General features: G+C 60.9%; 2 protein-coding genes across 3 annotated transcripts; both read left to right on the forward strand.

Annotated features, from left to right (window-relative positions):
• Positions 84-4659, forward strand: MSRB1 (methionine sulfoxide reductase B1). Its single transcript, NM_001097460.1, is given in 4 exon segments — positions 84-200; positions 2528-2676; positions 2994-3108; positions 3844-4659. Coding segments are annotated over 4 exon segments (351 nt in total). The 5' UTR covers positions 84-145; the 3' UTR covers positions 3876-4659.
• On the forward strand, positions 12850-21726 carry HS3ST6 (heparan sulfate-glucosamine 3-sulfotransferase 6). 2 transcript variants are annotated; one of them, XM_021086795.1, is made up of 2 exons: positions 12850-15968; positions 20979-21726. In XM_021086795.1, the coding sequence occupies exons 1-2, from the start codon at positions 15586-15588 to the stop codon at positions 21592-21594; spliced, it is 999 nt and encodes a 332-aa protein (XP_020942454.1). In that variant the 5' UTR covers positions 12850-15585; the 3' UTR covers positions 21595-21726. The 2 variants fall into 2 exon arrangements, with proteins under 2 accessions (XP_020942454.1, XP_020942453.1); XM_021086794.1 differs by having other exon boundaries at positions 12854-15998.

Genomic DNA, 23802 nt, shown 5'->3' on the forward strand with positions numbered 1-23802 from the left:
GTTCCCCTGGGGGCGGGGCCTCGAGGTGCCCGGCCCATCCTGCGTCCCGGCGCGATTGGTTCTCGGGAGGTGGGGCGGGAGGCAGGCTCAAGACCCTGCGGTGGAGCTGTGTCCTCGGTTCCGCCGGAGCTTCCCCGTCGGCGCCATGTCGTTCTGCAGCTTCTTCGGGGGCGAGGTTTTCCAGAACCACTTTGAGCCAGGTAGGATCTGTGGCTTCGTGGGAGGACAGAGGAGCAGTGACGCGTATTGGAGGGGGCGTCCCTGCCCTCGGGGTGGCGATGGAGCCCCTGAGCTCCGGGAATGGGGGGCGAGTGTGAGGAATTTGGGGATCCGGGAGAGTAATGGTACCTGAGGGAAGCGGCACATTAGGGGGGGGGTCTCTGTCCTCAAAGAGGGCAGGCCTTGAGTGTGAGCGTGGCCATTTCCGAGGAAATCTGCGGGGTCAAGGAACATGGAGGCGGTGACACCGTTGTCGGTATCCGTGCCTGGGATCGCGGCTTTAGAGCGAGCCGGTGGAAGGTCTTGTCCAGGGGCAGCTCCTGTGACTGGGCTTCCTTTCCTTGGGGCATTTCCCTGATACTACACCCCCCTTTTTCCTTGGCGGTTCCCCAGACCTGCGGGGTAAACTGGAAAGTACAGAAGGGCGTGTTGGGATCCAAATGTGACGGCCTGGGCGCCTCCCCCACCTGTCCAGGGCCCCCAGGGTTGGGTAACCTGGAGTGCTGCCAGGCTGCCAATGGCCTGTGAAGTTTGACTGGACAGCCTGGGCCGGGTGGGAGGGGTGGGAGGTCGGGGGCTGAGTGGTTGGTTTGGGGCATGGCCCCCCTCAGCCCTGGCCCCAGGCCCCAGGCTCCGTTGCCTGGTAATGGACTAATTTGGTAAGAACATTCTTGCAGGCAAGGCCAGGGCAGCAACTTACTCCTGGGGCGGGATTTACTCAGGGTCAGCCCCTTAGGGGGATGGGTTGTGACACCCCCGCATCTATGTGAGCCAGCTGTGATACAGGGCCCTCTGCCCAAAGTCCTCCCCTTAGACCCTCTGGTTGACCTCAGGCTACTCTGCCAGGCTGGAAACTCCACTCCCACAACAGCTCCCCGTTCCTCTTCCCTTCCTCACCAGTTGCTGGTAAAGGTTGGGTAGGTCTCAGACTCCAGGGCTGTCTCCAGGTGGAGGGAGGGGGAGAGGGGGCCTGAAGGGTGACTCAGTACCCTGGAGAGCCCCCAAGCAACTTCCTGTTCTGCAGATCAGTTTTGCAACCTTTTTTTTTTTTTCTTCCCCCTTCAAAGTGATTTTTTTTTTTTTTGTCTTTTCTAGGGCCACTCCCTCTGCATATGGGGGTTCCCTATCCGAGCCGAGTCTGTGAGCTACACCACAGCTCACGGCAATACCGCATCCTTAACCCACTGAGCGAGGCCGGGGATCGAACCTGCAACCTCGTGGTTCCTAGTCCGATTCATTAACCACTGCGCCACAACAGGACCTCCTCAAAGCGATCTTTTGAGGATAGGTTAAAACCCTGGCCCTCTGTCTTACTGGGCCTCCTCCCCAGTCAGGAGGTGATTGGAGGTGTTTTTTTGTTTTTTTGTAGGGCCGCACCTGCAGCATTTGGAAGTTAATGCCACAGCTACAGCCACACCAGGTCTGAGCTGCACTTGCGACCTGCACCACAGCTCATGGCCACACCAGATCCTAAACCCACTGAGCAAGGCCAGGGATGGAACTCACTTCCTCATGGATACTAGCTGGGTTCTTAACCCGCTGAGTCACAAGGGGAACTGTGGAAGTTTTTTGTTGTTATTTTTTGGTTGCCCCGTGGCATATGGAGTTTCTGGTCCGGGATCCGATCCGAGCCACAGCTGCAGCAATGTCGGATCCTCCAACCCACTCTGCTGGACCGGGGATTGAGCCTGTGTCTTGGCGTTGTAGAGCCACTGCCAATCCCTATACGCCACAGCGGGAACCCTGGAGGTCTTTTTGCTGGGATCACTCTTTTCCTGCTTGAAGAGCAGGCCAGTGGCTAGGCATCCGGCTCAAGACCTCTTTGGGCAGCAGAGATGGCCACGTGGGAAGGGAGGGGAGCTAGTGGTGGTGCTGCCACACCAGCGCCCCCCACCGTGGGGGTGCCTGCTTGGGGAGGGGGGCCGTGCTGTGTCCTCATCCGACTGCCTGGGTTCCTTCCTGCACACCCTGCAGCTGAGTCTTGTATCACTGAGCCTCAGTTTACTCATCCACAAAATGGAAACAGCTGTATCACAGGCTCAAGGTGCATCAATGAGACAAGGGTGAGGAGGGGCCCTCCTGGTCTCTGGCACAGGCTAAGAACCACTAAATGCGGGCTCTATGCTGTCTCTTACACACAGCCAGTACCCAGGCCTGAGGCTGGTGGGTGTGTGTGTGTGGGGGGGAGGATGTGCAGCTCACCCTGGAAGCAGGGTGGTGCTGTCCTGTCCTGGGTTCAAGGATTTGGGAGCTCAGCCCTTAAGGGCAGGAGCCGGCATCTCAGCTTTTGCCTCTCCTTCCGCCCCAGGTGTCTACGTGTGTGCCAAGTGTGGCTATGAGCTCTTCTCCAGCCACTCAAAGTACGCGCACTCGTCCCCATGGCCGGCCTTCACCGAGACCATCCACGCTGACAGTGTGGCCAAGCGTCCAGAGCACAATCGGCCTGGAGCCTTAAAGGTGGGTGGGAGCAGCAGAGGGCCCGTGGGGTGGCCACCCTCTCCTGCTGCTCCCCAACAGCTGTCTGTCTGTTCCGGGCCTCTGGCCTCAGCAGGGCAGCTGCCACCCCAAACTATTGGGAGAGTCTGGGGCCTGGTAGGGACAGGACACAGGACAGGGATTGGGGTGGGCTCTGGGATGGAGTCCGCCTCCCATGCCAGTCGTTACCTTGGGAGATGGATGTGGGGCGGACACCATCTGTTGGTGGCAGCGGGGAGGCCACTGCTGCGGGTCTTTTGTGGCCAGAAGCTCACACGGCTGGCTCGCGGTCTTCCCAGGTGTCCTGTGGCAGATGTGGCAACGGACTGGGCCATGAGTTCCTGAACGATGGCCCCAAGCGGGGACAGTCCCGCTTCTGAATATTCAGCAGTTCCCTGAAGTTCATCCCTAAAGGTGAGCTTACCCTCTGGACGCTGAGCACAGGCCTGGTGTACATTTTATTGATTTGTTTTTTTAGGGCTGCACCCGTGGCATTTGGAAGTTCCCAGGCTAGGGCTCGAATCAGAGCTACAGCTGGCGGCTTACGCCACAGCCACGGCCATGTCAGATCTGAGCCACGTCTTCAACCTACACCACAGCTCACGGCAACGCCAGATCCTTAACCCCCTGATCGAGGCCAGGGATCGAACCTGTAACCTCATGGGTCCTAGTCGGATTTGTTTCCACTGCGCCACGACGGGAACTCCCATTGGCGGTATCCTTATCGCGAGTTTGTTGGGAGCTGTGTGTCATTCGTGTGTGTTTTAGCTCAGCGCAGCCTCCTCTGGACCTTGGCTCTCAGCCTGTGTCCCCAGCCGCCCCCTGGACGCCTCTCCTGTCTTGAGAGCACAAATCCCTTTCCTCCTTGGCCGCCCACAGGACTGCGGCGAGGCCCCCCCCCCTCGGGCTCACCCTCTGTGAAATGGGGCTGCTCACAGCCCCTGCTCGCCGCCCTCGCTGGGGGGTGAGGCAGGGCGGTACGCGGCAAGGGTTTGGGAACACGGCGCGAGCGGGGGAAGAGCAGACTCTGGGGGCCCCGCAGCTCTCCGGGAAGAAAACAAGCAGAGACCCTCCCAGGTGGGGCCCCGCCGGGGCAGCATCTGGAACCTGAGTTAGCAGTGACTGGTCTCTCTCCCTCGTGTCTTTCAGGCCAAGAATCATCTCCCTCCCAGGGACAGTAGGCGGGCAGCCCACGCCCTTCCCACGTGAACACTGCTTGGTGGCCATGCTCTGGCCGGCCCATCATAGAAGTGGAACCCCAGCCATTCAGACTGAAATGTCAGGCAGGCTTCCGAGGCCTTGGCTCTGAACAGGCTCCTTGGGAGAAGGAGAAGGCCCATCCTCGGCTGCCAGGGCGGGCCCCGTGGGCCTGGCTGTCGGCTGGCACCAGGGTCTCAGGGAGTGGGAGCCAGGCCTGGCTCGTCACCCCCACCTTCTCAGCCCATGGCCCCTCCATGCCTTGTCTGGACTTCACCCCGGCGGGGCCCAGTTCTCAGATGGGCCCTGGCCTCAGCAAAGCTCTCACCCACCCCCCGCAGGCTGTGCTGGGACAGAAGGTGAGCAGAGGCGGCCCAGCCGGCTGCTCCAGGGTCACTGTATGATACACTCTGGCTAAACCCTTGCAGGCGGCCAGAGGGGTGATGGTCTGTGACTCCCGAGGGGAGCAGGCGGAGGGGGCGGGTCTCTGGGCTCTGAGTTACGAAAGAGAAATCCCGGACCTTCTGGCACAGTCTGTATGGGTGCTGCTCTCCCAGCTCAGGCTTAGGAAAGCAGCTCTTGCTCCACCAGCCTGATCGGGCGCGGCCAGGGCCCGGAGCTCCCAGCCTCAGCTCGCGCCTTCTGAGGAGAAGGTGCCCGTGCCTTACTGCGCATGCTCTGAGGCTCGTGCTGGCGGGGAGGGTGGGTGAAGCCCCTCCTGCCTGAATGCCCTGTAATCGGGAGGCGATCAATACACAAATGGAACCCAGGCTCGCCGTCTTTGGGAACGACACCAAGGATGCCAGGATCCAGGGTCAGGCGTCGCACAGCCGGTTCACTTGTGCCACGAATGTTTCTTGCGCATTGGATCCATGTCAGTTTCTGGCTTGCCTGCCCGCCAGGTCTGGAGGCACGGTGGCGACCGTGTCCGCCTGGTGGCGATGCGCAGGTGGGCCAAGTGGAGCCCGCAGCGGGGAGGCAGAGGTGGTCAGTGTGGCCGGCGTGGCTGGGGAGGGAGGAGGCGGAGGCCTGTTCAGTCTGCTTGCTCCTTGGTGATGGGGCCCTTCCCAGCCACAGGCCAGCGTCTCTGCTCTGGCCCTTGGTGAGCCTCCACCTAACGCTGCGACCTTGAGTGGAGCACTTCACCTTCCTGTGGAACCCAGCCTGTGCCCTTGTTGGGTGAGGGCACAGGAAGATGGTGGCGTGGCTGCATGTGTTCCGAGCACATGGGCTGGAGCTGAGACACCAAGCAGAGGTGTGTACGTGGCAGGTGGGAGGGGTCGGTATCGACAAAGTACCAGGGAGGCCAAGGCAGAGGAACCCATGCAGAAGGGGCTTCCTGCTGCTTGTCCCCCTGCCACCCACACACACATACACACACATACACACACAGTGTGGCAGCCTCCTTGTCTAGAAAACACATCCATCTCTGCTCTGCTGGCAGCCACCACTGATGGCAGCTGCTAGGGACCCCCCTACCTGGGGTTGCAGAGAATGGGTCCCCCACCCCGTGTTTCCAGCTTGTGTCTCTGACCGGCTTCCCCTCTGTGTCCCAAGCTGGTCATTGGCTAAAGTGGAGTCAGGGTCATCACCAGCCCTGAGGCACTGTCACAGCCCAGCGCTGGCCCAGGTGTGTCCACGGTGGGTGAGCAGTGAGAGCTTGGTGCATCTTCACAAGAATCACCACCCTGAAAGTCTCCCCTAAGCCTAGGGGCAGGTGTTCATTTTCAGGGGGGACAGGAGGCCCAGAGAGGTGATGGCCTTGCCTGAGGCTCCTCAACCTCATGTCCTCTCTCCCCACACCTGTCCCTGTCCTCACTTACCCCTCATGAGGAAGTAGCTCTGGGAAGGAAGGCGGCTGCCGCTTGAGTTCAGCCCGATGGCAGCAGGCATGTGGAAGGTGGCTGGGCTGGGGCTGGAGCCAGTTGCACGTCAGCAGGAAGCTTGGGCTCTGGGGCCCGTGGGCCTCCTTGGACTTTGCTCACTTCTCCCAGCATTCCTGGCTCTGTATCCTGGTCCACGGTGTCCCTGAGAGTGAACTTGGCCCAAGAGCAACTGGCCTCTTCCTACAAATTGGGCCAATGTGTCCAGGCTGTGCTGCCTCTCTGGGCACAGACCTGTAGCAAGGTGGGCAGAAGGACCTGCTGATGCCCCGGTGGGCATGTCTGGTAGGAGAGCAGGAGCAGCAGTGCCTAGCTGCCTGCACCCCAGGGGCCCCACACTCATTCTGGTTTACGGGGCAGTGGAGGCTGGCAAGCAGTGCCCTTGGAGGAGTGAGGTGACAAGGGGGAGCCCCAGGACTCCAAGGTCCCTCACACCAGGAGCCTGGCAATGGATGGCTCTGGGCAGGGTCTCTGCCAGGGACTGGATGTAATCATAAACTCCCCCCCCCCCCCCACTGCGGGGTTACAGCATAGCCTTTGGCCTGCAGCCTCATTCCTTCTTGAGAAATAAAGGCTCTTTGAGAGGCCAGCCCCCTCTGCCCTTTACCTGTGCTCCCTTGCTTGTTGGATGGAGCCTCCAGGACACAGCCATCCAAGCTAAGGTTTGCACTGCCAGGCCAGGGCACAGCAGGGCAGGGGAACGTGGGGCAAAGTGGGAGAAAGAGGAAATCTGGGACTCTGCTGATCCTCAGTCCGGAGGCAGGCCCCCGCCACCCCCCCCCCGCCCCAGCGCTCAATAAATGTGGAACAGATGAGTGAATTGGCAATGCTTGAGACAGTCCCTCATCCAAAGCTGTGCTTTCTTTGTCTGAGCGACAAGTACCAGGAAGAGCCCTGACCCTGGTGGGCGTGCTGCTAGGGGTAGGTCCTAGGACCGCTGAGCCCTTGCATGCATGTGGGCACTGCTGGCAAGTGGACGAGGGAGCCTGGAGAGGTCTGCGAAGGTCACTGCTAAGTTAGCCACCGTGGCTTTACTCCCCGCACAGCCCTGGTAGGGGGCTTAGCGTTAAGACCCCGTCTGAGTCCGTCGGTCCTTAGGGTCCCCTTCCCGGGGATCGGGCGCAGGGACCGTGCGCAGCACAGACCAGCAGGGGCCGCGCTGGCTCCGCGCTGTGAGTGCGCTGGGGCGGGTCTGAGGGGCGCGCCCAACCCCGAGGCCTCCGAGGCGGCGACGACCCCGCCCCTCGGTCGCGGCCCCGCCCCCCGGCCCGCTCAGCCCCAGCCCTGCGGTGCCGCCTCGCGCCTTGGCTGTGCTTCCCCGTGGCACCCACTGGTCCGCGTCCGCATCCCGTGGCCCCCAGTCCGCGCCCGCCCAACACGCCAGTGCCCAGCACGCGGGGGGGCGGGTGGTGATTTATGATTACATCCAGTCCCTGGCAGAGACCCTGGCGTCCAAGGGGGCGGGGGTGGGGGGGGCCCCATTCGGCGGACTTCAAGAACGTGACCCGTGCAGGGGAAGAGTCGAGACCCACGGTGCCTCTTGTGGAGTCGGCCGAGCGTGACAGAGCTGGCGGGTGGAGGAAGGTGGAGGCAGGACGCCCCCAGTCCCAGCCGAGCCCTAGCGGCGACACCCCCTGCACCCAAACCCCTGCACCTGGGCCTCTAGGCCGGCCTCGGAGAACTGAGCGATCTCGTTCCCGCCCCCCAAAAGGCGAGTCCTGAAGGGGTCGCTGCACGTAATAGCTTGAGATGAGTCGGCATCAAGTTGCGCTGCCTTCTCCCCGCTCCCTCTGCGCAGCTGCGCAGAGTCAGGGTGAGCGACCCACACACCCGCGTGACTATATCCGCGGCCCGGGGGAGACAGGGACCCCAGGATCACCTGTCACCCTAGCCCTGGGCACTGGGGCTCCGCTTAAGGAGCTCGGGGGCTCAGGGGAGACAGTTGGTGGGCCTCTGGTTGCACCAGAAGGAGGGGGCTGCCGGTGAGGGGATTGACTTGCCTGCGCCTTTGCCTCCCAGCCCCTCAGCACCCCCAGCACCTTCTCTAGGCCTAATGTGTTCCTTGTAAAGCCATGGAGATTGTCCATGGTTCAGCCCTCGCTACATGTCTCACCACGTTTCATTTCCAACCAGGGTAGGTACAAGTTACTCCTGGCCTCAGAGGGCTTGGTGGCTGCACTGCTGGAGCCGGAGCAGAGAGGAGACCCCTCCCTGGGCCTCTGTCCCAGAGGTGCAGTTGGCCCGTTCTTCTGGGCTCACCCTTCCACCTCCTCAGGCAGGGGCCTTTTGTTCCCTTTTACTCGGAAATGTGCGATTGGGTTGGGCTCCTTTGAGACCAGAGCCCCTGGGGTATGTCTGGAGGCTGGGGGAGGCCAGGAAAGCTGGAGTCAGAGGGACAAGGATGGAGTCATTGTTCTCTGGGGAGGGGGTGGGTCTTCTTGCTGGAGCAGGAAGCCTGCAGCTTAGGGAAGGGTCTGGCGGAGAGCAGGGCAGAGTTCAAGGCTCTGCCCTGGGCTCTGGGTCTTCCCGATCCCAAGCTGAGCAAGCCTGGCTGTGCACCGTTGGCATGTCTGTCTGATTGGTGGTCGGTACTGGGTGTTTCCCTGGAGGTGTGGGGGGATGGGGTGTGGCTCTCCTGGGGGTGCTGTCTGCTAGCACCTGCCATGCAGGAGTCTCCACACTGGGGACATGGCAGCTGGGGTCTGTCAGCAGGCCTCTGAACCCCCTCCTGCTGTGTGTATCCTGAGCCTGCACCAGGTCCTTTGCTCACAGTCACCTTCCAGTTAATGGGGACCCTTGCCTGGGCACAGATGGACAGACGTGACCACAGAGCTCCAGTGACTCAACAGTGTGGAACCACTTGGACAATGCTTCCCTTCCCCACGACACTGAGAGGTTCCCATGCCCAGAAGCCTGGCGTGGGGCCAAAAAGTTGGAGGAGGTGGGGATGGGGGGGGCAGAGGGAGTCCTGTTTCTGCGGGACCCTTTTCCCCCCTTTAGCTTCGCCTTGAGTGGACTGGGGCTGCCAGCCTAGAAGGACTGTCATATTGCTATGAATTGAACTGGGCCAAGCTGGTGGGTGGGAAGCAATTTGCAGGGCCCAGGGATGCATCCTGGGAGCCTGGGTCTCTGTCTTCTCCTGGAGATGCAGTGGCCCCTGGCAAACGGCCCTCGGTCTGGGCTGATCCCTCCAGGAAGACCCAGGGAAAAGGAGTGAGGGCGGCTGGAAGCAAGCAGGGGGCTGTCACTGAGTAGGAGAAGGCTCTGGCTCCTGGCCAGCCCTCTAGCCCCAGGCAGGCTCCCTGCATGTGTGTGACCACACGGGTTGGCTGGGAGGCCCTCGCTCCCCACTCCCAGCCGGGGGAAACTTCGCGGGCCCCTCCTGATGCTGGGCATCTTGTCAGCCCTGGCAAACCCTTCTGTGTCAGGGTCCCTAGATCTGGCTGGTCACCAGGAACAAGACCCTGGGTTCCAGCAAACCAGGCTGGCCTGATACCTGGGCCACCAGGGAACTCCTCATGTGTTTTGTTTGTTTTGTTTTGTTTTGTCTTTTTAGGGCCGCATCCGCGGCCTATGGAGGTGCCCAGGCTAGGGGTCCAATGGAAGCTGTAGCCCCTGGCCTACACCACAGCCATGGAAATGCGGGATCCGAGCCGCATCTGCAACCTCCACCACAGCTCACGGCAACGCTGGATCCTTAACCCACTGAGCGAGGCCAGGGATCAAACCTGTGTCCTCATGGATACTAGTGGGGTTTGTTGACTACTGAGCCACATTGGGAACTCCTATTGTTTTTTAAAGTCAGAAAGTGAAGTGCAGAGAGCCTGGGTAGCTGCCAAGGTCACCTGCTGGGAGGGGCAGAGTTGGTCTTGGGTCAGACTTTAGCTCCCACAGTCTTACTGTCAGCTTTGTACGGGGCTGCACGGGCCCAGCCCTGCCATGGCCTCCTGCTCCCCTCATTCTCCACCAGGTGGAACCGGGCTCTGGGACTGGGTGGGTAGGTGGGGAGATGTCTCTTACGGCCCCTCCCCAGGAGGAAACCGCAGCCGAAATGGAAAAACCCCACACAAATCAAAGACAGCTGGGCCCGCCCTCAGCCTCTGCCCGCTCCCCTGGGCTCCCCTTGCAGGCCGAGGAATCCTACCAGGCTGAGGAAGTGGGTCTGGGGGGTAAGGTTGTGGTTCTAGGGGAGGATGTTTCTGGAAGCCCCCAGCTGTCCCCCACAGCGGGAGAGACTGCACGGTATTATTCCTCATCTTCCAGAGTGGGGCAGCTGTGTGCACACCCCGCACGGCCGTCTGGGGGTGCCCAGGCTGGGGGTGTCCACCCTGGTTCCGGGACAGGCTGGGAAGTAGGTGGAGAGGGGCTTGGGAGAGGGGTCCGCACCTAGACTCTCACACGGAGTCACTCAGTCATTCAACAAACATTCATAAGCACTCCTTATGGTTACGTGTAGAGCCACAGAAGGAGTCAACACTGACCCCATCCCTGCCCTTGCAGGGCTCATGGGTAGGTGGAGGAGATAGTTGGGGATCCAAATCACCCACAAAGAAATAATGACAGTCTGAAAAGGACACACAGACATAGCCGGGTCATAGACGTGTGAGGCCAGGCTGGGCTTTTCTCCCACCATGGCCTTATTCCCCAAGACTCCTTTCCTAGACTTGACCTGCCTGTCCCCGTCTTTGCTGGCCCTCCTTGTCGTCTCCCCTGGGGATGGTGTTTACTTGACCCGGCAGCCTGAGCAGTTCAACCCGCCTCCTCTCCCTGCTCTTGGCCAGCCGCCCCACCAAACCTGACTTATCTGCATGTCTGATGGCTGGCCTAAGGAGAGTGGGCAGATGGACTCCTGCCTGGCAGCGTTGGCCAGAAGGCTGGGGGTCCAGAAGCGAGGAAAAGGGGAAACGACATCAGGCCACGTGGAGCCCTCAAAGCCAAGGAACTCTTGCAGTTCCTATCATGGCGCAGTGGTTAATGAATCCGACTAGGAACCATGAGGTTGCGGGTTTGATCCCTGCCCTTGCTCAGCGGGTTAAGGATCTGGTGTTGCCGTGAGCTGTGGTGTAGTTCACAGACACGGCTTGGATCCCATGTTGCTGTGGCTGTGGCGTAGGCCAGTGGCTACAGCTCTGATTTAGACCCCTAGCCTGGAAACCTCCGTATGCTGTGGGTGCAGCCCTGGAAAGAGACAAAAAAGACCAAAAAAAAAAAAAAAAAGAAAAAAATCAGAGCCAAGGAACCCTCTGGAGACCAGACTGCATGGAGGGGATTCACCAACTCCTGTTTCCTCCTGACAGAGCAGGTGAGACCAGCCAGGGCAGCAATTGAGCCACCCTCTCAGTGCACAGGGACAGCCACCAACCCTGCATTCCCATGGCCTGGTCTCTTTTGGGTCCCGAAGTCACTTTTCACCATGTGGCTCAGAGAGGGGATCCGGGCTAGACTCTGATGGCGAGGCAGGGCGGAGGTGGGGTGGAGGAGTCGCTGAGCCACCCTGGGGAGGAGGGAGGAGAGCAACCCTGAGGGTGAGGGGCAGGGAGAGGCAGATTCGGAGATTCCCAAATTTAACCTTCAAAAGGACTCTTTTTTTTTTTTTTTTTTTGTGGCTGCACCCGAGAAATGCAGAAATTCCTAGGCCAGAGATCCAACCTGTGCCTCAGCAGTGACCTGAGCCACAACAGGGACAATACCAGATTTTTTTTTTAAAATGTCCCTTCCTGTTTCTTTTTTTATTATTGATTGATTGATTGATTGACTTTTTCCTGCTGTACAGCATGGGGATCAAGTTACTCTTACATGTATACATTTTTTCCCCCCAGTCTTTGTTCTGTTGCAACATGAGTATCTAGACATAGTTCTCCATGCTACTCAGCAGGATCTCCTTGTAATCTACTTTAAGTTGTGTCTGATAACCCCAAGCTCCCGATCCCTCCCCCTCCCTCCCTCTCCCACCGGGCAGCCACAAGTGTATTTTCCAAGTCCATGATTTTCTTTTCTGTGGAAAGGTTCATTTGTGCTGGAGATTAGATTCCAGTTATAAGTGATATCATATGGTATTTGTCTTTGTCTTTCTGGGTCATTTCACTCAGTATAAGAGTCTAGTTCCATCCATGTTGCTGCAAATGGCATTATGTCATTCTTTTTTATGGCTGAGTAGTATTCCATTGTGTATATATACGACCTCTTCTGAATCCAATCATCTGTCAATGGACCTTTGGGTTGTTTCCATGTCCTGGCTATTGTGAATAGTGCTGCAATGAACATGTGGGTGCATGTGTCTCTTTTAAGTAGAGTTTTGTCCGGATAGATGCCCAAGAGTGGGATTGCGGGGTCATATGGAAGTTCTATGTATAGATTTCTAAGGTATCTCCAAACTGTTCCCCATAGTGGCTGTACCAGTTTACATTCCCACCAACAGTGCAGGAGGGTTCCCTTTTCTCCACACGCCCTCCAGCACTTGTTATTTGTGGACTTATGAATGATGGCCATTCTGACGGGTGTGAGGTGGTATCTCATGGTAGTTTTGATTTGCATTTCTCTTATAATCAGCGATGTTGAGCATTTTTTCATGTGTTTGCTGGCCATCTGTATGTCTTCCTTGGAGAACATTTTGACAATACCAGATCTTTAACCAGCTGAGCCAGCAGGGAACTCCAAAGGGACTTTTCTTTGCCTTTTTTTTTTAGGACTGCACCCGCAGGCACATGGAGGTTCCCAGGCTAGGGGTCTAATCGGAGCTGTAGCTGCCGGCCTACACCACAGCCACAGCCACGCCAGATCATGTGTGGACATATGTTTCATTTCTCTTGGGTCTATTTCTAGGAGTCAAATTGCTAGATCAGACAGTAACTCTACGTTTAGCCCTTTAAGAAAAGTCCTTTTGGGAGTTCCCGTTGTGGCGCAGCGGAAACGATTCCAACGAGGAACCATGAGGATGCAAGTTCGATCCCTGGCCTCCATCAGTGGGTTAAGGATCTGGTGTTGCCGTGAGCTGTGGTGTAGGTCGCAGACATGGCTCAGATTCTGTGTTGCTGTGGCTGTGGGGTAGGCCGGCAGCTGCAACTCTGATTTGACCCCTAGCCTGGGAACCTTCATATGCCACGGGGGTGGCCCTAAAATGGCAAAAAAAAAAAAGGTTCACGGTAGACCCATAAAGCTGGAAGCAACCCAGGTGTCCGTCAGCTGATGAATGGACAGAATGTGGTCCATCCTTTCAGTGGGATGTGATTCAGCCAGAGAAAGAACGAAGCGCTGACACACTGAGACGTAAATGAGCCTTGAACCTGTTGTGCTGCATGAAAGAGGCTAGTTGCAAAAGGCCACTTACCTGAAACATGGGGAAGAGGTGAATCCACAGAGACAGAAGGTAGATTCGTGGTTACCAGGGGCTGGGGGAGGGGAGAAGAGGGAGCGACGGCTCAGGGTTACGAATTCTTTTTGGGGCGAAGAATAGGCTCCAAGTTGATTATGGTGGTGATGGTACAACTTTGTGACTCTACTGGAAACCAGCGTATTAGAGAAGCTAAGCGGCCTGAATCCAAAGGCGTGGGAATTGTTTCTCAGGGAAGATCTTCCTTCAGAGGCGGGACTGAGGTTTCCCTGTTAGGGACCAGAGCCTTGGGGCAGGAGGGGCCTGAGGCCATGCGCCACGAGGCCCTGCCCGGTTCCTCCTCACCCCCACCCCTGTCCCAACACTGCCCTCCGAGGGTTTCCTCATCCCCGGGGACACTGTCCTGCTGCTCCTCGCCTCACCATCTCCTCCAGAAAGCCTTCCGCAGCCTCTGCTCTCTCCCATCCTTCCCCTGGGCGACCTTTACTAGTGCCTATCAGCTCTGGGGTGCCCTGGTGGACAAACAGTCAAGGCTGCCATCCGGGATGTCCCTGGATTTGCACCCACCCCTCACCGGAGAGCCATCTGGCGGGTGGAGAGAGGGGCAACTGCCCAGCCCCAAGCCGACTTCTGTCCTCGACCTCCTCCCCCGCCCCCAGCATGTTGGGTGTCCTGCCATTCTTGATAAAAGCTTCCCGGAAAGTCTGCAAGCAGGTGTGTCTGTGGGTGCAGGTCGTCGGGGGGCGGGCGCTAAGGAAAAGACATGCCCAGCAGGGAGAAGAGCATGAGCAAAGCCTAGGAGGCTAGGAGGCAGAAACAACCGTGCCTGTGCTGGGGCAGCGAGATGGAGGGGCCACCAGGGTTCAGTGCTGGAATTTGGAGGCCCGAGTGGTGGCTGCTAAGGCTGTGGGTGGGTGCTGCAGGTGGAGTAGGTGGCTCTAGGAGAACCAGCCCGTCTGGAACAAATCCTGCTTTAAGCTAGACCAGAAGAAGAACTTCCTGTGATCCTGCGTGTGCCAGCATGCAGCCCAGACAGTGATGTGCCAACACCCCGTGACAGGGCTCCTGGCTGAGTCTTGCCCTGACAAGCAGGTGCAGGCTTGGCATCTGGGAACTGGGCTGGGCCCCCGGTCAGGGGTCCTCACCCCACTGGCTCTGAAGAGCCCCCTTCCTGCCAGGGCTGCCTCTGGGCGGGAGTTCTGGAAATGTCTGTGGGTCATGGAGGCCCCTGCCCCTGGGAAGTGCTCTGGATCAGCCTGAGTTCCAGATCCCTTTAGGCTCAGGGATAGTGCATTAACCAGCCAAAGCCAGGGCAGTAGTCTCAGGGCATTGCCTGGAGGAAGGCTAGGCTCTTTGGGGAGCTGGGGCCCAGCTCCAGAAAACTGTGAGTCCAGGAAGGTCGGGGTGGAGGCAGAGGGAGGACACATGTTCCTTCCCGTCTCGGCCTAGGACCGGGGCTCCCCCCTCTCCCAGCCGGTTCTCCTCCGCCTTCCTTGTGCTGTGCTGGGGGTTCAGTCAACCTCAGGTTGCATACAACTCCTGCAGAGTGTCCAGTGCCCAGCAGGTCTTGGTACTGTGCGTGGCTTCTGGGTCTCCCTGCCCCTCAGAGGAAGCTCCTAGGTCAGGACCCAGGCTCTTCCTTCGAGTTTCCCAGCACAGGTCTCCTGAATCCTTCTCATCTCCCATAGGAGCCACTTTGCCAGAGTCAGAGATGGGTCCCTGACATCTGGGGGACACCAGGCTGCACAGACAGGCAGTGTGACATGGTAGGAAGGGTCAGGAGACTGAAGTCCGATGTCACTGGGCCCTTGTCGACAAGGCCTGTCCTCTCAGAGCCTGTCGCTCAGACATCAATCACGCCTGGCTAGCCCTCTCCAGTCCCCAGGCCCGTGGTCCTGATGAATGGCAGTGGCAAGCCGACTGGCAGCAAGGTGCGCCTCATTCCCGCCGGAGAATTTCCCTGACCTTCCGGCAACATCTCTGCTCACTAGGGCTGGGGTCAAAGCGCCCCCTCGGCCCACGTGCTCTGCATGTGAACCTGCCACGCCGCCCTTGTCTGGGAGGGACGGCGATCTGCCGTCTAAGATCTGGTCCATTGGCCAGCGGTGCGGTCCTGTCACCGTCCTGCGTCCCGACCCGCCATTGCCGTATCCTGGCGCGCAAGGCTAAAGACGTTGGAGCAGAGCGGGCTGGGGCTTAGGGTCTCTGAGCAGGCTCGGCGGGCTAGTCCCTGAGGCTCGGAGTCACGCAGCGGCGCCCTTGGGTGTCGGCGTGTCCCGGGCGGAGCAGAGGTCCAAGCGGGGCGGGGCCTCTGGGCGGGGCGGAGCATCCGGCTCCTGGTCCCGCCCCGCGCCCGTTTCCAGGCGGCGGGAAGGTGGGGCGCAGAGCAGAAGCCCGGCGCCCGCGGGCTGAGCACGGCGCAGGTCGGGATGTGCGGCCCCCTGCAGCCCCCGCTCCCGGGCCTGGGCACCGTGCGGCCCCATGGCAGGTAGCGGCGGCCCGGGCGGCGGGGCCGGGAGCAGCCAGGGCGCGGGGGGCGGGCCCGGGGCCACGCTTCGGACGCCCCGTGTGCCCCTGCTGTTCGCCGCGCTGGTGCTCGGAACCTACTGCCTCTGTGCCTTCCCAGGACGCTGTCCGCTGTCCGGCCGCGTCCCTGAGCCAACCCCCGCGCCTGCCGAGCCGCCCAGCTTCGCCCGCAGCCCCGGGGCGCCGAGTCTGCCCGTGGCCAGCGGCTCAGGCCGCCGGCGCTTCCCCCAGGCGCTCATCGTGGGCGTGAAGAAGGGCGGCACGCGCGCCCTGCTGGAGTTTCTGCGACTGCACCCCGATGTCCGTGCCCTCGGCTCGGAGCCCCACTTCTTCGACAGGTGCTACGAGCGCGGCCTCGCCTGGTACCGGTGAGCGCCCGGACCCGTTCGCCCCATCGACTTTCTGGAGGGTGCCTTCGGAGAAACGGGTGGTGCGCCCCAGGGGTCTCCCTGGGGACGCGGCAGGCGAGGTTTCCGGGCAGCTTCTGGGGCTGGGACCAGCCTGCAGTAGAGCTGAGGCTTGACCGGGGTGGGGAGAGGGGGAGGATGCGGCCCTCCAGCAGGTTTTATGCAAAAGAGGGTGGTCACTGGCCTGTGGGCTCCCCGAAATTTTGCAAACTCCGAGGAGAGTCCTGGTTGGGGGCTGGCGTGCGATTCCAGCTGAGAAGGAGCTTTAAGCCAGTAGGGTCTCAGGAGCTTTAGAAATGCTTCCAGCTTAGTGGCCCCTCTCTCCCTGCAGCCTCCTAGAAAGTGTCACCCCACTCCCCACCCCAAGACCCCTGCTCCTGGAACTAGGAATCCTTTTCCGAAGTCCTGCGAACAAGAACTGGGAAAAAGTCTGGTCTTCAGAAAGGAGGAGGGGGCGTTCCCATCGTGGCGCAGCAGAAACGAATCAGACTAATATCCCTGAAGATGTGGGTTCGATCCCTGGCTTCGCTCATTGGGTCGGGGATCTGGTGTTGTCATGGGCTGTGGTGTAGGTCACAGATACGGCTTGGATCCCACATTGCTGTGGCTGTGGTGTAGGCCAGCAGCTGTAGCTCCCATTGGACCCCTAGCCTGGGAACCTCCATATACTGTGGGTGTGGCGCCAAAAAGAAACAAAACAAAAAAGAAAGAAAAAGAAAGGAGGCGGGTGCCTGAGTCAGTGCTCAGCGGTGGGCACTGGGACCCCAGCCTCATGTCCTGGGGCTCGGACTCTGCCCTGACTCCCGCTTGACATGGCCTTGGGCTGTGTGGTGGAATGTGGGGAGCACCCAGCCCCAGCTGGTGGCTGCTCAAATAGCAGCCCCTCCCTGCTGAGGGTAGCACAAACCATGAGTGGACCACCTGCTCCGCGCCCCCGGCTCGCTGCCTCTGTCAGCTGTGCACAAGCCCTGTCCCTTCCTTCGGGGAAATGAGGGCTTACAGAGGAGGGTGAGTTGCCCCGCCCCCCCCAGCACCCACCTTGTCCCCTGAGGGGTGGAGAGGACCCTGCCCGAGGTCACCTGCTAAATTAGTGGTGAGTAGGGGGTAGCAGGACCCAGATTCTTGACCTCCAGGTTTACCAGCTTTTTTGGTACCCAGACTGGATTTGGAGGCTTCGCATTGAGAACAGGGGTTCTGGCCCCTGACCTCTGAAGGCTTGCTGCCGTCAGAGGTCTAGGCAAGTTGTTGGTGATGGAGTCTCCACGTCCTTGGACCCAACCGACTGAATCTCTGCATCGTCAGAGCTCAGGGAGAGACCACCACCCCACTCCACCAGTGCTGGAGCCTCCCAAAGTGTCCCTGATTCCTCACTTCCCTGCACAGGAGGAAGAGGAGGAGGGGGAGACGAGGAGGGAGGGGGCGGGTGGGGAGGGTGGTGGACTCAGAGTCAACCATAGTGCAGACTTCAGAGCTGCCGCTGCTCCCATAGGCTGGGCCACAGAGGGGCCACAGGGGAGTCTAGAATTGGGTTGAGATCTAAGAGCATTTTCGAAGAGCCAGGGATCCTGGGACCACCATCCAGGTCCTTGGGGTGGGGGGGTGGGGGCACATGCTCCAGCTCTGGGGGGCTGGTCTGGAGAGATTGAGGGGTTAGAGCCTCAGATTTGGGGACAGGTTCTTGGGACACCGTTGCGCCTGAGGCCTGAGATGGAAGTGGGAGTTTTCAGGAGTCTGCTTAGGCTGGAAGAGGGGACTTCCTCCTTCCTCATTTTAGAGCCATTGTGGGCAGGGGGCCGGGGGGCAGAGGATGCAGTGGCTTCCACCCCTTTAGTCCAGAGCTGCCAGGGGTGGTGGTGGGGTGCTGGCTCTGACCCCTCACTGGCTGGTGCAGGGCTGGAGGGAGCCAAGGATGTGGCCACGTGTGGCCACGTGCGAAGCAGGCTTGCCGTTGCTCTCAGGCGTCTGTGCTTCTGAGCCTGGCTGTCCCCTTAAGCAGCCAAGAGTGTGCAGTGAGTCTCTGAAAGTGTCCCCCCTCCCTCGGTTGTCCCAGCTATGAAGAGGGTGCCCAGCCCCTGGGCAGGGTCTGGTGGTGTCACCTGTTCTCAGGACCCTGGTCCGGCCTCCAGAGCCCTGCTCTGGGTGGCAGTTTGGGGGGTGAGGGAGGAGGACTGGCTGATGCCCCCAGCTGAGTTTCTGGGACACCTGGTCCCTCTGGGCTGTGACCAGCAGTGACTCTGGCCCTTCCCTTGACTTCAGCAAGAGGTCCCAGGCTGCTCAGAGTTGACCTTGGCCAAACCAGTCCCCTTCCCTGGGCCTCAGTTCATCCCTCAGGCTCTCAAGGGGACCGTGACCCCCAAGTGTCCCTGAGCTCACCCAGCATTTGTTCCTTTGCTCATTCATTGAACACCTTCTGTTTGGCAGGTGCTGGGGTCACACAAATACCCCAACGGCTCAGTTCAGGAGGGGGTGCCTTGTCTGGGGGTGGGGTGGGGCTCTACTTGCACCAGAGTATTTTGGAAAAGCAGAAGGACCACGAGGGCTGCAGTAGGGGAACCCCTGAGCTCCTGGGGCTGGAGAGTGAGTGCAGGGAGTAGGGCCTCCCCCAAGCCCCAGGAACTGGAGCTGGCTTCTGCTGGGTCCCAGGCCCCTCGGGATGAGGCCCTGCAGCCTGTGGGGTGAGGTGCAGGCTGAGAGGGCAGGGAGAATCATCTGGAGATGGGTGGAAGCTGTGGGGAAATGCAGACCAGATGAGCAGGGAGGGGTGTCCGCACAGCAACTGGCAGATGTTTGCCGGGTGGGGTCCCAGGCCTGTTCCTCTCATCCTCTACCCAGTCCCTCCCACCCCCCAAAAGACCCATCCCCCCTCCTCCGTGCCGGCTGGGGACAGGCTTCTGAGGCCTGCGGAATGTGGGTAATTGGTCCCAAAGATCTCAGGCCTCCAAGCTGGCTGTGGCAAGAGAGGCCTGGAGAGCGGGCATCTCCCTCCCTCCCTCGTCTCCCCCCCCACCCCTCTGACTTCTTTGGAGAGAAAGCAGCCGTGGGTTCTCGGGTCCCTCTGAGTCCCCTGTCCCCAGACAGGCACGCCGGGGTGGGACAGGCCCACAGGGGGCCCAGCATGGGGAAGGGAAGGGCACTCCTGGGGTCACTGGGCACCTGGGGGAGGAAGGAAAGGGGTGGGGGGGTTCAAGGATGGGTGAGGAGGATCTAGGACCATTCGGGTCGGGTCCCTCCCTGAGGAGGGCGATGAAAAGAAGGGTGACTTAGGATGCACTGTCTTCTCTCTGAGGGGTCTCAGCCTGGAAGACCGGTGGGGGGGATCCCCCTTCTTCTGTCTTCCCTCTCGTGGGAGGTGGTTCCCCGAGCTGACCACCCCAGGCTGAAGCCCTGGACCCCGGTCCTTGGCCGTGTCCCCATCCAAGGTCTCTTTGAGCCTAGGTGCAGGGAGGGCTGGGGGCTGTTCCACCCAGACCGCCTGCTGCAGGAGGCTGTGGAGCAGATCCAAGCTGCAGCCATGGGCCCACAGCCCCTGTAGGGCTTCCGCGCCCTGTCTGTGCCTCGGTCCGCTTGCCTACGGAGTGGGGCAGTGAGGGGGTGGAAGGCGTCCCAGGTCACTGCGTCCCCGACAAGGGTGCAGAATTGTCCCCCAAACTTTTGTGGGCCAGCTCTCCCCCAGCCTTATTTTGAGACGTGGGACAGCTCCCAAGGCCAGCAGACCATGCAGCCCACCCCTCCACTGACCCAAGCGGGTGGTATCAGGGACCTGGGACTCTGGTGGCACCTTCTCCTGTCCTAACCTCAGCCCGTCCAAGCCAAGCACCCTGTTACCTGTGTCTCCCCTGTGCACCTATCAGGCCTGAGGTTTGTTGTGAGTCTGGGGAGGAAGAGGAGCCTCGGGCCCTGACTTCCAGGGGCTTGAGTGTGGGGGACACTAGGCTGGATGAAGCCTGAATTCTGTGCTGCGTGTTGCCCTCCTGGCAGGGGCCGGTCCCGGGGGCTGTCAGCAGGGCGGGGAGCTCCCTCTGATCCGGGCAGAGACCTCCAGCCCCAGCAGGTCCTGCAGCCTCTGCCTCTATTGACCTAGATGCCAGCCCTCATGGCCTGTTTGCCCAGCTGTGCAGCCCTGCCCTGCCCCACCCCACCTGTCCTGCCCACCTGCTGCCGGGGGACTGCTCAGGGGACCTGGCCCGCCGGGGCAGGGTGCTCAGGACAGGCTCCTCCAGGTTTGGGGTCCTCAGGAACTGTCATCAGCAGACTTCCAGAACTTAGAGAATGGGGTGCCCCCCCATTGGAATGAGAGGACCCGTTGGAAATGCGGCAGCTGCAGCATTGCACCCTGGGTTCCAGGCCAGGTCTGGGAGGGCCAGGCAGCCGGGGTCTTGGGGCAGATCCTGGGGCCACCTGGCTAACTTCCTCCCTTACTGTGCCATGCTGTGGCCCTCAGCGTCCTGGCGGGGCCCAAGGCTTTTACCAAAGGTGGGGAGAGGCTGTGCCAGGGAGGCAGAGAGGGGAAGGGTGGCTGCCCTTGGTTGGGGACACTTGTCAATAATGAGTGGCCTAATTCAGGGGATGCCATCAGCTACTTAATCAAAGTGTGACTGGGTAATTACAGCCACGGGGTGGGGAAGGCAGCCGGAGCCCTGTGGGTGGCGAGTCTGGGGCCCACTGGCCTCACCAGCTGGTCTGGGGTGAGGGGCCGGGCAGCATCAGGGTCGGGGTACAGTTGGGCTGTGGGAGGGGGCTGGGCAGGCTTGCAGGAAGGGTTCCCACTGCCAGGGGGCCGGTGGGTGGCCCGGGGGTGGAGGGGGCGCACCTCCCCTTGTGGATTTGCCGCTTAGGCTTCGTGGAGGCGGGTGGGAAGGCGGGTTCCAGGTCCCCGGGCCTGCCGAGAGCCGAGATGGGGAGGGCTCACGGCCCCGCTCCGCCCCCGCCCCCGCCCCGCAGGAGCCTGATGCCCCGCAGCCTGGAAGGGCAGATCACCATGGAGAAGACGCCCAGCTACTTCGTCACCCGGGAGGCCCCACGCCGCATCCACGCCATGTCCCCGGACACCAAGCTGATCGTGGTGGTGCGGAACCCGGTGACCCGGGCCATCTCCGACTACGCCCAGACGCTCTCCAAGACGCCGGGCCTGCCCAGCTTCCGCGCGCTGGCCTTCCGCCGCGGCTTGGGCCCCGTGGACACGGCCTGGAGCGCCGTGCGCATCGGCCTGTATGCGCAGCACCTGGCGCGCTGGCTGCGCTACTTCCCTCTGTCCCGCTTCCTCTTCGTCAGCGGCGAGCGTCTGGTCAGCGACCCCGCCGGGGAGCTGGGCCGCGTGCAGGACTTCCTGGGCCTCAAGCGGGTCGTCTCGGACAAGCACTTCTACTTCAACGCCACCAAGGGCTTCCCCTGCCTCAAGAAGGCCCAGGGCAGCGGCCGCCCGCGCTGCCTGGGCAAGTCCAAGGGCCGGCCGCACCCGCGCGTGCCCGAGGCTGTGGTCCAGCGCCTGCGCGCCTTCTATCGGCCCTTCAACCTCAAGTTCTACCAGATGACCGGCCAGGACTTTGGTTGGGACTGACGAGGCCGGGAGCCGGTGCCCCCCCCCCCGCCCCCCCGACCCTCAGGACGCTTCACTTAGGCCTGCAACCCGGCCACGCGCTGCCCAGCGAAATCGCAACCAAATAAATGTCAGATCTGTGTTCTTCCAGAACCGTGTGCCCCGGAGGGCTGGCGGGTGCGGGGTGGAGCGGGATCCCAGCAGCAGCTTTACTGCGCCCTGTTCCCGCCCACAGGGGTTAAAACCCTGATCCGTGGCGGCCTCTTGGGCGCGCTGGCACACAGGTTTGATCCCTGGTCTGGCACGGTGGGTTAAGGATCCTGTGTTGCCACAGCTGCAGCTTACTTAGGTCAAAACCGTGGCTCAGATCTGATCCCTGGTCCCGGAACTCCACATGCTGTGGGGGCCGCCAAACAAACAAAAACCCTATCTTTTTTTTTTTTTTTTTTTTGTCTTTTTTTGTTGTTGTTGTTATTGCTATTTCTTGGGCCGCTCCCGTGGCATATGGAGGTTCCCAGGCTAGGGGTTGAATCAGAGCTGGAGCCACCGGCCTACGCCAGAGCCACAGCAACGCGGGATCCGAGCCGCGTCTGCAACCTACACCACAGCTCACGGCAACGCCGGATCATTAACCCACTGAGCAAGGGCAGGGACCGAACCCGCAACCTCATGGTTCCTAGTCGGATTCGTTAACCACTGCGCCACGACGGGAACTCCCAAAAACCCTATCTTGATCCTCATACCTCCTTGAGGTGCGCAGCAAGCCTGGCCACCTGTCACGAATGAGCAGCCTAGGCTCAGAGAGGTTTGGGGCCTGCTCAGTGACACACAGCTGAGCCCTGGTGACTCTGGAAGCCATCCTGGGGCTTTCTTTGCAGCCCTGAGATGCCAAGCTGGGTTGTCCCATGTTCCAGGGCAACTGAGGCCCAAGGCTGCCTGCTTGAGCAGTGGGTCTGTCCAGCTCTTCAGGCGGCACCCACCACCTCAGCTAATTCTGCGTCCTAATGCCCAGCAGACACTCCCTCCTGGACACCTGGCACCATCGCTAGACAGTGAGTGTGAGGTGACTCCGGTGTGCAGGGCAGTTGTGCTCATAGCCTCCAAGCAGCTCCTGGGCACACAACCCTGCTTCATCCAAGGGGCACTGCCTACCACAGGCCCCACCCACCAGGCTCTTGGGCCCTGCCCCCTTCTCCAGGTGTTTATCCGGCTCCCTCCCCTGGGGGTGGGCAGGGGGAACACCCAGCTGCAGCCCAGGTGCTGCTCAGCTCCTAAGCAAGTGAGGCCAGCCTCAGGCAGGCTACAGGCCCAGTCCATCTGTCTCCCCCCAGAAACGCAGGGCCCCCTTGGGAATGACTGTCACCTTCCCCTGGCCACACTGCTGTCTGCCAGGTGCCCTCCAGCTGCCCTGACAGTGGCCTCCAGGGCCCTTCAGGCCCAGGCCTGGCCTGCCCTGGGCCCTTGCGGGACTTGGCTGTGGCCCTCACACCCCAGGCCTTGGGTCTCTCTCAGATGCTTGGCCCTGATGTGGCTTTTCCACCTCTGGGCTCCTTGGAGCTGTTACCCATCCTGGGGCCCAGGTCGCAGGGAGGGACGATTTTCAGCAGGTGGTAGCTTCTTCGTCACCAGCCCCTGCTCCAGTCACCCTGGACTGAGCCCGCAGCCTCACCAGTCACCCTGGCCATGACCCCGCCTGTGGTGTGTCGGGAGGGTCAGCGGATGTTGCTGTGTGAGGAGAGACTGGGCAGAAGGTGGGAGGGTGTGGGGGCTTGTCCCTGACAGCCTGCCCCTTGCTCCTGCTGGCTTTGGGCACAGGGGCCACGTCAGTGTAGAGCTGCCCTGAGGGCCAGCACTGTCCCTCCACCCTGCCATCTGGGCCAGGCCAGGGGCAGGACTGGGGGCTGGTCGCAGGTGACCTTGGTGGGATTGTGGTGATAGATGTGGGCAGATGTGGGTGATGTGCCCACAGCCTCCTCCCCAACTCTGTCTGATGTGGGTGCAGGCAGGGCCGGCCCCCCTTGCAGTGCTGGCGGTGGGGGTGGTGCTCCGCTTTGGAGCCCTGCTGGGCAGCGAGCCCTGGGCTTGGCAGCTCTGTCCTTGTTCCCTGGAGCAAAGCCGATGTGGGGACGGCATAGCAGCTGCCCTGGGTGGCGGGGAGGGAGGGAAGGCAGGGCAGCCCCCGAACTCTGGCCTAGTCCCCAGCCTGGCCCCTGGGTGTTTCCTCTCCCT

This window comes from Sus scrofa, chromosome 3 (genome assembly GCF_000003025.6).
Source record: "Sus scrofa isolate TJ Tabasco breed Duroc chromosome 3, Sscrofa11.1, whole genome shotgun sequence".
Lineage (NCBI taxonomy): Eukaryota > Metazoa > Chordata > Mammalia > Artiodactyla > Suidae > Sus > Sus scrofa.

Bases quoted from the DNA above. Each gene is read 5' to 3' on its own strand.
- HS3ST6 (XM_021086794.1), top strand. From the start codon at position 15,586: ATGGCAGGTAGCGGCGGCCCGGGCGGCGGGGCCGGGAGCAGCCAGGGC. The intron at 15,999-20,978 runs GTGAGCGCCCGG...CCCGCCCCGCAG, and splicing joins CGCGGCCTCGCCTGGTACCG to GAGCCTGATGCCCCGCAGCC.